Source organism: Apodemus sylvaticus, chromosome 9 (assembly GCF_947179515.1).
Source record: "Apodemus sylvaticus chromosome 9, mApoSyl1.1, whole genome shotgun sequence".
Taxonomy (NCBI): Eukaryota; Metazoa; Chordata; class Mammalia; order Rodentia; family Muridae; genus Apodemus; species Apodemus sylvaticus.
Genome location: NC_067480.1, coordinates 38,395,682 through 38,412,891, shown reverse-complemented (window position 1 = coordinate 38,412,891; position 17,210 = coordinate 38,395,682). Strand labels below are relative to the sequence as shown.

The 17,210-nt window shown below is 46.1% G+C and overlaps 1 protein-coding gene across 2 annotated transcripts in view; it reads left to right on the top strand.

Moving 5' to 3' along the window:
• The first annotated feature begins 811 nt into the window (after window positions 1-811).
• Window positions 812-17,210, top strand: part of LOC127692694 (sterol 26-hydroxylase, mitochondrial) — a 29,717-nt gene continuing 13,318 nt past the window's right edge. The window contains exons 1-2 of one of the 2 annotated variants that reach the window (XM_052193301.1): window positions 1,109-1,456; window positions 1,957-2,073. In XM_052193301.1, the coding sequence (XP_052049261.1) occupies window positions 1,196-1,456; window positions 1,957-2,073 (378 nt within the window). In that variant the 5' untranslated portion in view covers window positions 1,109-1,195. Of the gene's footprint in view, window positions 1,457-1,956; window positions 2,074-17,210 lie in introns of both variants that reach the window. The other variant, XM_052193300.1, reaches the window with a different exon arrangement.

Below are 17,210 nucleotides of genomic sequence, written 5' to 3'. Positions count from 1 at the left end.
ATGCATGTGAACTATGTGTGTGTTTGGTTGCTATGGAAATTGGAAGAAGACAGTTGATCCCTGGAGTTGTGGCTGACTGTAAGCCACTACACAGGTGCTGAGAATCGAACCCAAGCCCTCTACGACAGCAACAAGTGCTCTTAACTGCTGAGCCACATCTATAGCCCTGTGGTTTTTGGTTTTGTTTTGTTTTGGTTTTTTTTTTTTTTTGGATTTGGTTTTTTTGAGAAAGGGTTTCTCTGTACAGCCCTGGCTGTCCTGGAACTTACTCTGTAGACCAGGCTGGCCTTGAACTCAGAAATCCACCTGCCTCTGCCTCCCAGAGTGCTGGGATTACAGGCATGCGCCACCACCGCCCAGCTAATTTTTTAAAATTATTTATTTATTTAATGTATGTGAGTACACTGTTGCTGTCTTCAGACACACCAGAAGAGGGGATCAGATCCCATTACATATGGTTGTAGGCCACCATGTGATTGCATGTGATTGGTGGGAATTGAACTCAGGACCTCTGGAAGAACAGTCAGAAGCTATCTCTCCAGCTTTTTTTTTTTTTTTTTTTTTTTTTTTTTTTTTTGAGACAGAGTTTGATTATCTAACTCTAGCTATGCAGACCAGACTGGCCTGGGACTCAGAGTTCACTTGCCTCTGCCTCACAAATGCTGAAATTAAAGGTTTGCGCCACAATAATTAGTTTATGCAAAAATCTTTATTCCCTGCACTCTGGAGGTTGGGGCAAGAAGGCGGAGCGGAGCCTTCTGGAAAATGAGCACCAGAGATGGCGCTCTGTAGTTCAAGCAAAGGCGAGCCTAGCTGGGTGGGGCCTGAGGGACTTGGAAGTTGACTGTTGACTGTTGTGCTCCCCCCCACAACTGAGAGCGAGCAAAGTTCTTGCGAATCCGTGGAGGAGGAGGCTGCTAATTCCAGAGAGCGCTGGGCTTTTCCCCAGACCACCTTGTCCACCTCTGCCTGCTTTCTTAGTAGGGGTCTTGCAGCGAGAGAAGGCGGCATTTGTGTGTTCGACAGATCCTGATTGGAAGGGGTTATGAAAGGATCTGGCTGGTCCTCTATCGGCCCGCCCCGGGATCGCCTCTGCCTTTAAAGTCGCCAGATCGCAAAGCCCGAGTTCTGTCTCCTTGCCTGGCTAGGGCGCATAGTCTCCGGATCTAAATTCTTGGCTTCTCAGGCACAATCCATGGCTGCGTTGAGCCGCACGAGGCTGACATGGGCACTCCTGGACTCGCGTGTGCTGAGCCGTGGCCTCTGCCCACAAGGGGCCAGAGCCAAGGCCGCGATCCCTGCAGCCCTCGGGGCACAAGAAAGTACGGAGAGTCCAGGGACCAGTCAAGATCGGCCGCGCTTGCGGAGTCTGGAGGAGCTTCCGGGGACCGGAACGCTACACTTTTTATTCCAGCTATTTCCTCGAGGCTATTTGCTGCGCTTACACGAGCTCCAGGTAACCACCCGACAGCTGCATCGCCGCCTGGGGCTGGGCACTGGGGCGGAGAAAGAAGCTGGATATGGGAGAGAAGAGGGATAAATAGTGAATAGAATTTAGCTTGCCACTGCCCTCAAGCCTTAAACTGGAAGGGTGTGCAGGGTGCAGAGAGACAGACTCCTTTGAGCTAAAACAGGTGATGGGTGTCACCGATCAAGAGACCACTAGCAATGCGGCGGGCACAAGTTGGGAGGGGAAGAGGTTGTGTTGGAAGAGAATGACTCATGCTAATGCATAAACTGCCCGATGTTGAAGAGCCCTGTTACTTCAGAGATGCCACTCCCCTCCTGCTTCTTCCAAAAGACAACTTTGGAAGCGTCTTTGCAATTTGCAGGACGCATTTGTCCACAGAAGGAAAAAAAAAAAAAAGAAGAAGGTTGCTTCTCAGGAAGTGAAAGAAAACATGTTAGGGAGCAGGGAAAGGAACTTCTAATGTAATTGCACCTTGATCCTGCCAGAGGTCGGAGAGGAGGAGAGTGAGGATGGGGAGCCGAGAAAGAGAAAATGAAGTATCTGTGGACAAAACCAGCGGCCAGGAGAGCGGTCCCTGCTGCTGTCCCTGTCAGGCCCAGAAGGTACTGAGAGATGATTTAAACAAACAAATAAAGAAACAATCATTCCCTGGGACTGGAGAGAGGGCTCCGTAATTAGGAGTAGTGTCTCTTTTCCAGAGGACCTGAATCAGCCAGCACCCTTGTCAATCAGTTTACAACGGTCCAGGGGAACCTGATGTCTCTGCCCTTCCAGGACCATGCACTTGTGAGCACATATCTGCCGACACACATATGCATAATTAGAAGTAATCGTGAGCGAGCAAGCAGGAAGGACACCTGGTGTGGTGGAGTGACACACACCTTCAGGCCCAGAAATCAGAAGGGAGAGAGGCATTAGAATCTGTATAAATTCCAGGCCAGCCAATGCTACATTGTAAGAAGGAGGGGGGGGGCACGCAGTGTGTGTGTGGGATTATGAACCATTTCCTGCAGACCTGATATCTCTAGGCCAAGAAACAAAGGAGCTGAAAAGTCCTCTTGATTTCAGTCTCCAGAAATTGAGAGGCCTGGAGACTGCCTGATGCCTAGGAGCTTGGGACTGAAGCTTTCTCAGGGGGATTAAAACCATGAGTATATAGTGTTTTGTCTGTTTGCTTTTGTTTTGTTAAGACAGTGCTTTCCTGTGTAGTCTAGGTTGGCTTTAACTCTTTGCTCCTGCCTCAGCCTCTTGAGTGCTGGGATTCTGTAACATTTATCATCATGCCCCAGAGATAGATTAAAAAAAAAAAAGGATTTATTTTATTTCCCTATATGTGTTTGAGTGTTCATGTCTGTCTGTTAAAGCTGGAGTTACAGGTAGTTCATGGGTACTGGGGACCAGACTCAGGTCCCATGTAGAGCAGCAAGAAAACTTACTGCTGCTTCATCCCTCCAGCCCTGTGAATGGCCTTTAAATGGGCACAGGTGGCAGGCAGCAGTGTTAGGACTCTAAACATCTTGATCCTATGACTCTGAGCTGCCCATGAGGAATGCATTAATCCTCACTTCCTGTGCTTGGGGCTGCTGTGAGTTAGCAGAGTGTGGCACATCCTTAAAACACGGCAACAGCATTATTGAGGAAGACCGTGTGTTTCAATAACTTGCTTTGTATCGTTCGCATTGGCTTGTCGTTTAAACAGTTTTAAACGCTAAGGTGGAGAATTCCCATCGTTGAGTGTCCTTTGGTTGTGATCTGCTCCCGAATCTTAGGCTGTTTGGTTTAACCATAACACAGTGCTGAAGAGTGACTACGTTATAAAGGAAAGGGTTATTTTGTTCACGATTTTGGAAATTGAAAGTCCAAATAGGTGCCTCCACTTAGCTAGCTTCTGATGAAGGTCTTGTGACTGTATGTGTCACGGCGGGTGGCATCGCATGGCTTGAGCTTGCCTGTGTTGAGCAAGAGAGTGGTCACATGGTAGGAGCGAAGAGCTGTAGTGCGAATATGGGAAAAGACAGGCTTGGTTTGTTGTTGTTGTTGTTGGAAGACAGGAGTACCCTGGCTGGCCCTATACTCGGAGATCCACCTACTTCTGCCTCCCAAGCGCTGATTAAAGGCATGTGCCAGCAAGTCCAGGCAGGCTTGCTTTTTTTTAATTTTTCTTTTCTTTTCTTTTTTTTTTTTCCCGAGACAGGGTTTCTCTGTGTAGCCCTGGCTGTCCTGGAGCTCACTCTGTAGATCAGGCTGGCCTCGAACTCAGAAATCCTCCTGCCTCTGCCTCCCAAGTGCTGGGATTACAGGCGTGTGCCACCACGCTCGGCCTAATTTTTCTTTTCTTTTCTTTTCTTTCTTTTCTTTTTCTTTTTCTTTCTTTCTTTCTTTCTTTCTTTCTTTTTTTTTTTTTTTTTGGAGACAGGATTTCTCTGTGTAGTCCTGGCTGTCCTGGAACTAACTCTGTAGACCAGGCTGGCCTGGAACTCAGAAATCCACCTGCCTCTGCCTCCTAAATGCTAGGATTAAATACGTGCACTACCACTGCCTGGTTTTTTTTTTTTTTTTTAACAGTCTGTTTTTGTGAGAATTGATCTACTCTTGGGAGCCCAGGATGGTTATAACCCAACCCCAAACTCTTTTAGGCCCCACCACTTAGAGGTCCCAGAGCCTTCCCATGCTGGTCTTGTGGATCAAGCTTTCAACTCCCACCTTTGAGGAAGACAGACCACATCTGAGCCATGGCATTCCACCAGAAACCCCAGTTACATGTTCTTCTCACAGGGAGAAATGCATTCAACTGTGCCAATAGTCCCCAAAGTCTTGTTTTGAGCATCAAGTCAAACGTCTAGAGTGATCTGACGTTCAAGACGACTCCTTTCTGCTGTTACCCTGTAAAGTGAATAACTTACCAGTATCTATCACACAATGTGGGAAGTGGCCCAGAAGAGAGAGGTCACAGAGCCCTGCAAAACTGAAACCCCACAGTGTGGACATGTCCTGAAGCCCCAAGTCCTGCATCCTGGGCACACTGGGTTGGAGATAGCTCCCCCCAAATCTCCCTGCCTGCTGTACTTCTCTAGTATGCTACCCTACATTTTTGGGGTCTTGATTATGGCTCCTTTAGGGCTTTAAATGAAGACTCTGTGGTAGTTCTGCTTCTCTGGCAAACTCTTGCCTGTCTACCTAGGCTTCTTATTTTGTTTTAAGTTACAAGGTTTTTTTTGTTTTTGTTTGTTTGTTTTACATTTAGTGTGTGGGTGTATATGTGTGTGTACATGTGTACACATATGCATGAGCATGACATGACACATGTTGAGAGAACATGATGGCTTTTTCCTATCATGTGAGTGCCAGGGATCTAACACAGGTCATGAGGCTTTGCAGCAAGGCAGCTGGGCCAGGATATCAGAAGGCTCCCTCCTCCTCCTCCTCCTCCTCCTCACTTTAACATTCTGAATCACTGTGGTCCCATAGCCACTAGGTTCTGTGTGCAGGGAACGTAAGCTGCACTCACTCTGTGAGAACTTTTAGTTTACCCTCTTGTGCACCAACAGCACCAGCTATACAGGGTTATCTCAGCAGTGGCCGGGAAAGAAAGAGCTGAGGCCTAGGTGCCTCTGGACAGCAGCCTCTAGGTCTACGCCGCTCTCAAATCTTACTGCATGTGGTTTGTATATTGCTTAGAAGTTTCTTTTGAATGCTCTAAGTTATTACCCTTAAATCCTGCCTTCCATAAACCTTGGACATGAATGCAATTCAGCTAAATTCTTTGCTGCTTTAGAACAAGGTGCCCCTACTCACCTCCTCTGACCTATCATCTGTGACCTTGTCAGCGTCGCCTTTACAAACACCACTCCATCCCAGTAGAAGTTTCTGTCTGCATTCATTTTGGGCTAAAGCAAAGCTTCTGAGGCCAGTGTCTCCAGCCAGCTTAGTCTAGGATCCCCCATATCTACCCTCCAAGGTTGGTGTTACATGTGGGCCTCCAAACCTGCTCAGTATTTATACTTATACAGAGCAGTATTTGCACTTATACAGAAAGGGCTTTAGTCATAGCCATCAACCCAGACTCTACTATAACTTTTTGACACCATGGAATTGAGGGCCAGGTTTCCAGCTCTCATAGACTTTGGAGCAATAAAACCTGTTCACAGCAAGATTTATGGAGTCCTAGAACTCACCGTTTTGTTTTCCTTTTGGTATCTAGGCTCTGCTGTATTATAGAAGTTGGTTGAGGTCTGCAGAGATGGCTCAGCAGTTAAGAACACTGACTACTTTTCCAGAGGTCCTGAGTTCAATTCCCAGCAACCACATGGTGCTGTAATGGGATCCAATGCACTCTTCTGGTGTGTCTGAAGACAGCTACAGTGTACTCATATAAATAAAAATAAATAAATCTTTTAAAAAAAGCAATCTCCCTAGCTAAGGGCAAAAGATTCTTTAGAGATAAATGAACAAATGCATAGTTCTATTAAAAGTAATACCAAGCATGCTGGAGGAAAGTACAATGTGAACATATGTTAAATTTACATATAATTGCCTTTAAAATACTTATTTAATTATTTTGTGTGTGTGTGTGTGTGTGAGAGAGAGAGAGAGAGAGAGAGAGAGAGAGAAAGAGAGAGAGAGAGAGAGAGAGAGAAAGTTTATGTATACTAAATTTGGGTGCTGAAACCTGAGTCCCATCTTCCTAAAGTGTAGTAAGTTCTCTTAACCACTGAAACATAACTCCAGCCCCCAATTTATATGTAAGTTTCTGTTTTTTGTTTTGTTTTGTTTTTTGGATTTGATTTTTTTCCGAGACAGGGTTTCTCTGTATAGCCCTGGCTGTCCCTGGAACTCACTCTTGTAGACCAGACTGGCCTCGAACTCAGAAATTCTCCTGTCTCTGCCTCCCAGAATGCTGGGATTACAGGCATGTGCCACCACTGCCCAGCTGTAAGTTTCTATTAAGCTAAAACTTGTTGAGTTTTTTTTTTTTAATTTATGTGTATGAGTGTTTTCCTGACTGTATGTCAGTGTTTCATGTGCCTCCATTGTCAAGGGGCCCAGAAGTTAGCACTTGATCCCTTGGTGCCGGAATAACAGATTGTTGGGATGCTGGGGAACTGGGAATTGAACCCAGTTCCTCTGGAAGAGCAGCCAGTGCTCTTAACTGCCAAGCTATTGTTCCAACCTCTCTATTAAAATTTTGCCTTCCAAAAATATTGATCCTGAGCATGATAAGATGTCATCTAGTTAATATCTTGTTCTCAGCTCCCTGGCTTGAGGTCCTCCCTCACGGCCCCCAGTCGCCTCTGAATACTTGTCAGTTTGTGGGTTGGGTTTTTCATCATTGTTAATATGGCTGAAAAAACCTGTCATAAAATGAAGGGCTGAGCCTATATCTGTCCACTTCTGTCTGTCCCCCAAGTTCCGGGCACTGGGACCTGCTTGCCTCAGGGTTCAGCATCTGGGAGTGACCTGCTCCTTGCCCTTGATCCTTGGTGCTTGTCAACAAAGCTATGCTTGTGCTCTGCTGTGGGGCTGGGCCGTGGGCGATGAGCTCGGTCAGAAGCAGTGCTCACACTCAGGAGAGTGCGTTACAGACAAGGCTTCTCCTGAGTCACCCTCAGGCCCTCCTCTACTCTCACGGCTCCTAACCCACTGTTTCTCCCGGCTGCAGACTGACTGGGCCATTTTTCCTGTCAGGATCTTTGATATGAATCTTTGAAGTCTACGACAATTATTTTGTTGTTGCTGAGGGTTTTTTGTTGTTGTTGTTGTTTTTGTTTGTTTTTTTTTCAAGACACGGTTTCTCTGGGTAGCCCTGGCTGTTCTGAAAGTCACTCTGTAGACCAAGATGGCCTTGAACTCAGAAATCTGCCTACCTCTGCCTCCCAAGTGCTGGGATTAAAGGCATGCACCACCCTGCCCAGTAGTTCTGTCTTCTTGCATTAAAAACAGACATTTTAAAAAAAATATTGAAGTCATCAGTACACATTTGCACAAAAATGTCCTTTTGTAGGGCTTGTGGCAGATAGAGAAACTGCCTAGCCTGTGCTAGGCCCTGGATACTATCTCCAGTGCTGAAAATTAGTCATGATAAAGAAATAAATATAATCAAAACATGTGAAATACTCACCCCCTGGATAATAAATTATATGTATTCACACAGTGGGTTTCTATGTAACAGTTGTAGTGAATACATAACCCTTTTTTTTGCTTTTTGTTTTGTTTTGTTTTCTACACAGGGTATTTGTACCCCAGTTGGCCTGGCTTCAGACTCTCTATGTAACCAAGGCTGGCTTTGAACTCAAAATCCTCCTGCTTGCTTATGGCTTAAGTACTGAGATTGCTACACACACCAGCACTCCCGCTTCCAGGCCTCTCCTTTTGAGACTGGATCTCGAGTTGCTCAGGCTGCTGCTGGACTCCTGAGCTCAGGGGATTCCTGCCTCAGCTTCTGACCGTTAGAATTATAGTGGTGCTTGGTTTGCATAGTATTTCGACTTTCCAACAGGAACATCTTCAAGATGCCACATACCACAGTGTCACTGGCTTGGTTTGATGTGGCAGGAACTCATCCGAGTCCAGGTTCCGAGCGAGGAGAAGCTGGAATGCTGTGAGTTACTTAGCACCTCTGGTTACTTGGAGCTGTGGATTCTGCTTGTGTGAGGGGTTGGTGGCACCTTCTCGTGGTACTCTGGCAGCACTTGAGGCAGGCCCACCCATCTGTGCTTCCTCTGCCTGGGATCCCAGAAGGAGCCATCTTTCTGACATTTGCCAACCAGATAAAGGAGCAACTTGTGCCTGAGGTTAGGTCACTCTTGTTTATTTCACTGTCAGCTCTCAAGGCCTGGCTGTTGACTTGGCAAAATGGCTCTTGGTCTTTGTGAGTTTGCTTTGGTTGTCAGGGCTATTGGCTGGTTTGGGAGTTTTCTGCTTTGCCATCACCAAACCAAACAGGGCTCTAACTAGAAGAGGTCAAAATGCCGCTGGCCTTTTTTTTTTTTTTTTTTTTTTTTGAGTTGAAAGGCCTTTTCTTCTCTCTGTCCCTCCCTTCTACCCCTCCCCCTCCTCTGTGGAGTGCTGGGCATCAGGCCTCAGAGCTCACACACGCTAAGTCCACACTCTACCACTGAGCTGCATCCTTAGCCCAGGAATAACTTCCTTGGGATAATCACATACTATGCTGCTCAGTCATTTAACACTTAATTTTTTTTTTTTAGTAGACTTTTGTTTTTTGTTTTTGTTTTTTTGAGACAGGGTTTCTCTGTGGAGTCCTGGCTGTCCTGGAGCTCACTCTGTAGACCAGGCTGGCCTTGAACTCAGAAATCTGTCTGCCTCTGCCTCCCAGAGTGCTGGGATTACAGGCGTGCGCCAACACGCCCGGCTTTGGTAAACTTATTGACTCATGTAGTTCTCACCCCTGAGAGAAACAGGATTCAATTTAGTAGGCACACCTTATGTCTTCGCTGAGAGCCAGGTTTACGCCTGCTAGGCACTATACTAATAATTTAACTAACAGTCTCCAAGACCTGCCTTCAGCATTCCACTCTAAATATATAGGCTAGCTACTGTACATCTCTGGGATTAATTACTCAGACAATCCTCTTTAACTGACAAGGACAGGTGTGTGTGTGTGTGTGTGTGTGTGTTAGTTAAATTCATACATATAAGAAAACCAAGGCCTGACAGATTCAGCCAGTAAAAACCTCAGAGATACTTTTAGGTTTAGATAGTTACTTAGTATAAAAAAAAAAAACACAAAACCAGGAAAATAATACATAAATAAGCAAATAAAACAGTAAAAAATCAATAATTAAAAACATGAAGAGATATTTCAGGTTTAGATAGTTTGTTATTTAGTGTAAAAAGAATAAGCCCAAGACCTCCCAACACCCAAACCCCAGGCAACTATGAACTCGGTGTGTGTGGCAGGATAATCTCCAATTTAAAAAGCCCTTTCCAGCTGGACGGTGGTGGTGCACGCCTGTAATCCCAGCAGAGGCCTGTAATCTGGGAGGCAGAGGCAGGTGGATTTCTGAGTTCGAGGCCAGCCTGGTCTACAGAGTGAGTTCCAGGACAGCCAGGGCTATACAGAGAAACCCTGTCTCGAAAAATCCAAATCCAAAAAATAAATAAATAAATAAATAAATAAATAAATAAATAAATAAAATAAAAAGCCCTTTCCAGGAATTTTTATTCTAAACCTGCTTTCTTTCTTCCCTCCTCCTCCTTTTTGTTTTGTTTTGTTTTGTTTTTAAGACAGGGTTTCTCTGTGTAGCCCTGGCTGTCTTGGAACTTATTCTGTAGTCCAGGCTGGCCTTGAACTCAGAGATCTGCCTGACTCTGCCCCTTGCGTGCTGGAATTAAAAGCGTGAGTCACCACTGCTTGGCTTTGCACCAGCTTATTGAAGAATGTTTGATTACACTGTGAACGCTGAGATTGTGTTGTTTACTGGAAAAACCTATTTCTAGTTGTGGGTTGGCTCAGCCCTAGCACACTTTAATCCAAGAGCTTTTTGATTATTGTAAACAGGATTAAATAAACTCAATCATAGGTCAAGAGTTGGAGCAAGAAACCAGTTGGCAGGAAGTGAACAAAGGAAACTGCCCACCCACATAGCAAGGGACAGGGAGCCAGGAGGAGGGATAGAGAAACATGCAGGAGACAGAGAGGAACAGGGAGTCCAGGGGAGACAAAGAGAGACACGCAGGAGACAGAGAGGAGCGGGGAATCCAGGGGAGGCATAGAGAGACACGCAGGAGACAGAGAGGAGCGGGGAATCCAGGGGAGGCATAGAGAGACACACGCAGGAGACAGAGAGGAGCAGGGAATCCAGGGGAGGCATAGAGAGACACGCAGGAGACAGAAGGGAGCAGGGAGTCCAGGGGAGACATAGAGAGACACGCAGGAGACAGAGAGGAGCAGGGAATCCAGGGGAGGCATAGAGAGACACGCAGGAGACAGAGAGGAGCGGGGAATCCAGGGGAGGCATAGAGAGACACACGCAGGAGACAGAGAGGAGCAGGGAATCCAGGGGAGGCATAGAGAGACACGCAGGAGACAGAGAGGAGCAGGGAATCCAGGGGAGGCATAGAGAGACACACGCAGGAGACAGAGAGGAGCAGGGAGTCCAGGGGAGACAAAGAGAGACACGCAGGAGACAGAGAGGAGCAGGGAATCCAGGGGAGGCATAGAGAGACACGCAGGAGACAGAGAGGAGCAGGGAATCCAGGGGAGGCATAGAGAGACACGCAGGAGACAGAGAGGAGCAGGGAATCCAGGGGAGGCATAGAGAGACACGCAGGAGACAGAGAGGAGCAGGGAATCCAGGGGAGGCATAGAGAGACACGCAGAGGCATAGAGAGACACGCGGGAGACAGAGAGGAGCAGGGAATCCAGGGGAGGCATAGAGAGACACGCAGGAGACAGAGAGGAGCAGGGAGTCCAGGGGAGGCATAGAGAGACACGCAGGAGACAGGGGAGCAGGGAGTCCAGGGGAGGCATAGAGAGACACGCAGGAGACAGAGAGGAGCAGGGAGTTCAGGGGAGGCATAGAGAGACACGCAGGAGACAGAAGGGAGGGGCTTTCAGCTGAGGGGTTTTTGAGATGATGTGGAGAAGGAGAGCTTGCTTTTGGACATAGGCTGAGGAGGAAGGTCAGCTGGGTGCTTTTTCTGCCTCACAGACCCATGAGGCTTTCACCCCAGCACCTGGCTCCATCGTCTTTATTGGTAAAATCGAATGTTTGAGATTTTGTTTGTTTGTTTGTTTATTTTATTTTATTTTTTTGGATTTGGTTTTTTCAAGACAGGGTTTCTCTGTATAGCCCTGGCTGTCCTGGAACTCACTCTGTAGACCAGGCTGGTCTCGAACTCAGAAATCCACCTGCCTCTGCCTCCCAGAGTGCTGGGATTACAGGTGTGTGCCACCACCGCCTGGCTTGAGATTTTTGTTAAAAACAACATCTTCAAAAAAAAAAAATCTTCTTTCTAAAATGAATAGGGCAGAAAGTCTCAGGCCACCTCAGAACCCAGTGAAATAAACACCAATCAAAAAGTTGCCTCATGGTTAGCTCCAGGCAGGCTTCTGATTCTGTCCTGTTCCAGGAGGTTCAGAGTCTGAGGTTCAAGGTATTGTTGGCATAGGCATTTACGAAGCTGATGGGCTGGAGTTCATTCTTTAATAATTTTCTTGTGATGTTTAAATCTGGTTTTAAAAAATTCCAGAAACAGGTCACTCTTCTCAGATAATGTAATCCGTTTTACTAATAAGGGCTTGTATCAAAACTGCACTGTTTGTCATAAGTAACATCTAACTACATTGTATACAACCATGATCTTGCAAAGGTTGGTTAGGCTTGCTTAGAGAACAGGTTTGGCCCAGCATCTTTTTAGAAAATAACTAGAGCTGTTGCCAACCCCCTGTACTAACTCAGTTGACCCTTATGTGGTTGCCAACATCCAAAAGACCTGTGTTTGACAAGGCCAAGTGCCAAGGCGATGCCCGCATTTAATCCAGTACTCAGGAGTTACAGGCAGGCAGATCTCTGTGCTTGATGCCAGCCTGGTCTATACGTGAGTTCCAGGGCAGCCAGGGGCACCTGTCTTGAACAGCAAACAAGCTCTGACAAAATATCAAAGAGGTCAACAGCAGGATGAGATCAAAGAGATCACATCAGAAAATCGATCTTGTGCTATCATCTTTCATGGAGGCTGAGCTTTCCCAAAGAAGTCTTGCTGTTGGGAAGTTTCTATGAGTTCTAGAATTAAGATTTTTTCCACTGGCCATTTGTCAAGTTGGAAACGGGGGCGGGGTAGCAGCCCAGCATCCTCTAAAGCAGAGTAGTTGCTCTCCTGCCACAGTTCAGTGTGTTCTATCCCCATGGTAGTTACATCTCTTCCTCGCTGCCCGCCACGGTTGCCTAGAATCAGCAAGTTAGAGCCTGCCGTTCTCTTCCTTATCTCTGCTAGTTACCATTTCTCACAGTTTCCGTCCCTAGCGTGTAGGCGTGGCTGGAAAGGGAGCTGGGTGTTTCCTTGGAACTCCTTGGCCTTGTGCACTATAGCCTGAGCTCTGTGGCCCAGGATGAACTGCCTGCTCCTGTGCCCTGAGCAATGGTGCAGCCAGTAGACTATGGATCAAGCTATTCATTCCTCTTGTGTTAACTCCAAGCAGACTTTTCCCACAAATAGGTAGCACGGGACTTGCATAACTGTGATACTGTAAGAATGTAATGTTCATCCTAGAAGGGACTGAGACTTTTCATCACGTCATCCTGTGGCTAGACACCCGCCCATGCTGCCAGGAATCAGAGAAGATTGGATAAGGTACAGCATTGTCGGTTTTCCCTAGGACTGTTGCCATAGACTTGCCCACTAAACACTGTACTTCCCCCTACTCCCCAGTTTCAGGGAAGGGTGTTTTGAGACAGGGTTTCTCTGTGTAGCCCTGGCTGTCCAGGAACTCACTCTGTAGACCAGACTGGCTTGAACTCACAGAGATCAGCCTGCCTCTGTCTCCCAAGTGCACCACCATGGCTATCACAGCATACTTCTGTCTCCCTCCTGCCTTCTCCCTCTGGCTTGCTCTGTAGCCCAAGCTAGCCTCCAATTCCTGGTCTTCCTGCCTTAGCCTCCTGAGTGCTTGGAATTACAGATGTGAGCAACAACATCTGGCGGGCAATCATCCCTCAAATGGAACATCCTGGGTGATGGTGTCAAGCAAGTTTCAGGTCCACAACTAAAGAGTCCACAACAATCGCACTCATGTCTTCTTGACAGTTAACTCCTGCCTGAGGAGTTGGAACTTGAGTTACAGATAGTGGTGAGCCACCTTTGGGGTTCTGGGAATCGAACCTGACTTTTCTGGAGGAGCTGCCAGTGCTCTTAACTGCTGAGCCATTTCTCCAGCCCTTTCTTTTCTTTTCTTTTTTTTTTCTTTTTTTAGTATAGAATAGAGTTTATTCAGGGCAGAGGATGGAAATTAATGGAGTAGTGGAGGCAGAGAGAGGCAAGAGAGAGAGAGAGAGAGAGAGAGAGAGAGAGAGAGAGAGAGAGAGAAGAGAAGTGGAGGCCTTGACCACATGGAGAGAGAGGGGGGGAGGGGAGCCCAAGAGGGGCAGAGAGGTGAGAGTGCCAAGAGGCAAGAGCGATGGGGGGGGGGGGGGGGGAGCCCAAGCAGCTCCTTTTATAGTGGGCCAGGTCTATGGGGAGGGGCATACCTGGCTGTTGCCAGGTAATTGTGGGGTAGAGCTTAGACATAATACTAACATTCTCTAGTATTTTTTTAATTAAAAAAGAAAGAAAATAGTGGGGCAGTAGTGGCGCACATCTGTAATTCCAGCACTCCGGGAGGCAGAGGCAAGCGGATTTCTGAGTTCGAGGCCAGCCTGGTCTACAAGAGTGAGTTCCAGGACAGCCAGGGCTATACAGAGAAACCCTGTCTCAAAAAAAAACAAAAAAAAAAAACCAAATCCAAAAAAAAAAAAAAAATTAAACCAGGTGGTGGTGGTCACGCCTTTAATCCCAGCATTTGGGAGGCAGAAGCAGGCTTTCTGAGTTCGAGGCCATCCTGGTCTACAGAGTGAGCTCCAGGACAGCCAGGGCTACACAAAGAAACCCTGTCTTAAAAAACCAAAAAAAAAAAAAAAAAAAAGAAAGAAAGAAAGAAAGAAAAAAAAGAAAGAAAGAAAGAAAGGAAGGAAGAAAGAAAGAAGGAAAGAAAAAGAAAGAAAAAAGAAAAGAAAAAATTAAAAAGACACGATGTTGAAGCAGGAATAGGGTTGTCGTTGTGATATCTGACTGCTTCATGCTGACATTGGGGGCGATGTGTCTCTGGGGAACCTAGAGAAAGGGGTATGGAGGGTGTTTGTCCAGTCTCAGGAGTCTCCAGCCCTTTCAATGGATTATTAAAACAAACAAACAAACAAACAAACAAAACACATAGAGTTGGGTAGTAAGGGAGAAGGGGTTGATCTGGGAAAGAGTAATGGGGGAAAAGCGGGAGATGAATATGGTCAAAGTGCATTGCATAAAATTTTTTTCTCAAAGATTTATTTACTTTTATGTGTATGAGTGCTTTTCCTGCATGTATATTTGTGCACCATATGTGTAATGGTACCTGCAGATAATTAAATCAATTAATTAAATAATTAATAAAAGTAGTTTTTTAAAAGACCTCTGGAGAATAGAATGTGGCTCAGTTGGTAGAGGGCTTTCCTATCACTCATGAAACACTACTGGCCCCATCGCCACAACTGCACAAATCAGGCACACGCCTGCCCCAGAATTTAGGAGGCAGATTCTACATAGCATATTCCAAGCCAGCCAGGGATGTCTAATGAGATACTGTCTCAACAAAAGAAGAAAGAGGAGGAGGAGGAGGAGGAAGAGGAGGAAGAGGAGGAGAGGAAGAAGCAGCAGCAGCAGGAGCAGAGGCTGGACCTAGCCTACCAGGCCCTGTGAGGCCTAGGCTGTGTGGCAGCCTCCCAGAACAAGCAAGCAGGTATTTTTTTTTTTTTCATTTTCTGTATAGAATTTGAAAAACCATCAGTCTTCTCTTCCTTCCCTCCCTTCCCCATCTCAATTTTTTTCCTCTTCACCCTCCCCATCCCTCCCTTCCCCTCCTCTTCCCTCCCCCTCTCTTGGCTAAAAGAGTCTCTCCCCACCCCCACTCCCCCCTCTCAGACAGGGTCTCACTATGTAGCCCTGGTTAACTTGAAACTTGCTATGTAGCCAAGGCTGACTTCAAACTCCCAGAGATTCACTAGCCTCTGCCTCAAGGGCTGGGAATAAAGGTGTGTGCCACCATGTTCAGCCTAAAGAGTGTCTTAAGTAGAAACAAGTAAAAAGTGTCTGGGCTGTGAATATAACCAACCAGCCCAGGGACTGTGCACTCATGCAGCCTGCATGCATGATATAACCAACCCAGGGTAAGATCACTCATGCAGCCTGCATTCGTGATATAAACAACCCATGGTCTGAGCACTCATGTAGCCTGCATTCATGATATAAACAACCCAGGGACTGTGCACTCATGCAGCCTGCATGCATGGTATAACCAAACCAGGGACTGTGCACTCATGCAGTCTGCATGCATGGTATAACTAACCCAGGGTCTGAGCACTCATGCAGCCTGCATGCATGGTATAACCAACCCAGGGTCTGTGCACTCATGCAGCCTGCATGCATGGTATAACCAACCCAGGGACTGTGCACTCATGCAGCCTGCATGCATGGTATAACCAACCCAGGGTCTGTGCACTTATGCAGCCTGCATTCATGATATAACCAACCCAGGGTCTGAGCACTCATGCAGCTGCATGCATGGTATAACCAACCCAGGGTCTGAGCACTCATGCAGCCTGCATGCATGGATCGCTGGGGTCACTCATAATTACCCCTTATCATCTCAAAATTTAGACAGAATTACTCTTTTCCTCAATTTCTCACATAAAAATTATATATAGTAATTAGGATGGTGGAATCTTTAGTCCTTTACTTTTGGGTGAAAACCCAGGGAGATACCAGCACCCAAGTTTTCCATATATTATCAAATCCTGGAAAAACATGGATCCAAATATAGGGTCTTTTCTATAAAATTTAATCCCAAAATACCTGAATTTCTGTGACTTTTTTCAGCCTTTTAACTTAGAAATCACTCCAATGTTTACTACCTGTTACCAACTTTAATGTAGCTTTAAGGCTTTAATGTATGTGGGAAGCTGACTTATAAGTGTTTACACAATTGATTGGAGCTGTTACTTCGAGATTCTTTATGACAGCTGAGGATGTGAGATGTTTCCTGGCTGAGGACCAGCCCTAAAGCTAACTTGCTGCACAGGATTCGGTGAGCAGAGTGTTAAGCTCCCATGTGCATATTCATTCTTAGGTCACACATAGACTTCTGGGATCTAAAATAACCAACAGGAGAAAGCTGGGTGTCTCCCGTGCATTGCATGCTGACAGCTTGGGAGCTGTGCTTTCATTAAGCCAAGAGTATTAGTCTTGTTTATCACAGGGTTACAGAAGAGATCATTTTGTTCCAGGCTGGAGTTATAGTTTTATGACTTTGGGTCAAGCTGTGACACATAAGTCCTAGCAGAGATAAACATAACCTTCCGACTGGAACACCCAGGCACAGAAACATGTGAAGACACTTTCACTTTTAGTGCACCAACCAATTTACACCAACTTGTTTATTTTGAAAATTTATTCCTCATGTGGGTACAAGGCATTTGGTTTAATTCAACAATTTTAGTTTATATGCTCTTTCCTCTATACACTAATCTGAAAGGAAAGCATTAAAGAGTTTGTTATGCATATAGACAACATTTAATATGTACATGAAAGTAACACATGTCAACATACATACATAAGACCTTTTGCTTTTAGTGTTGAGACAGAGTAATACAGCAATATAAATGTACAAGTTCATGAAAAGACTTATTTTCTTGAGACAGGCTCTGGGCTGGTCTCAAATTTGCAATCCTCCTGCCTTAACTTCTGGAATGCCGGGATGACAGGCATCCCTGACCACCATTTCTACCTTGGCTCAATGTGTGGGTAAAGCAGTTCTACAGGGGTGGGAAGAGGATGACTCACACAACACGTGACCTTTTGTTCTGTCTGTCCTCTGTCATATGTTTTTAAGATTTGCCCAGGTTATGGCTTGTATCAGTATTTGTCTCACGACTGAACAACACCCCACTGTACGTAATGTCATTTGGTTACCTGGGCATCTCATGGTTATCTG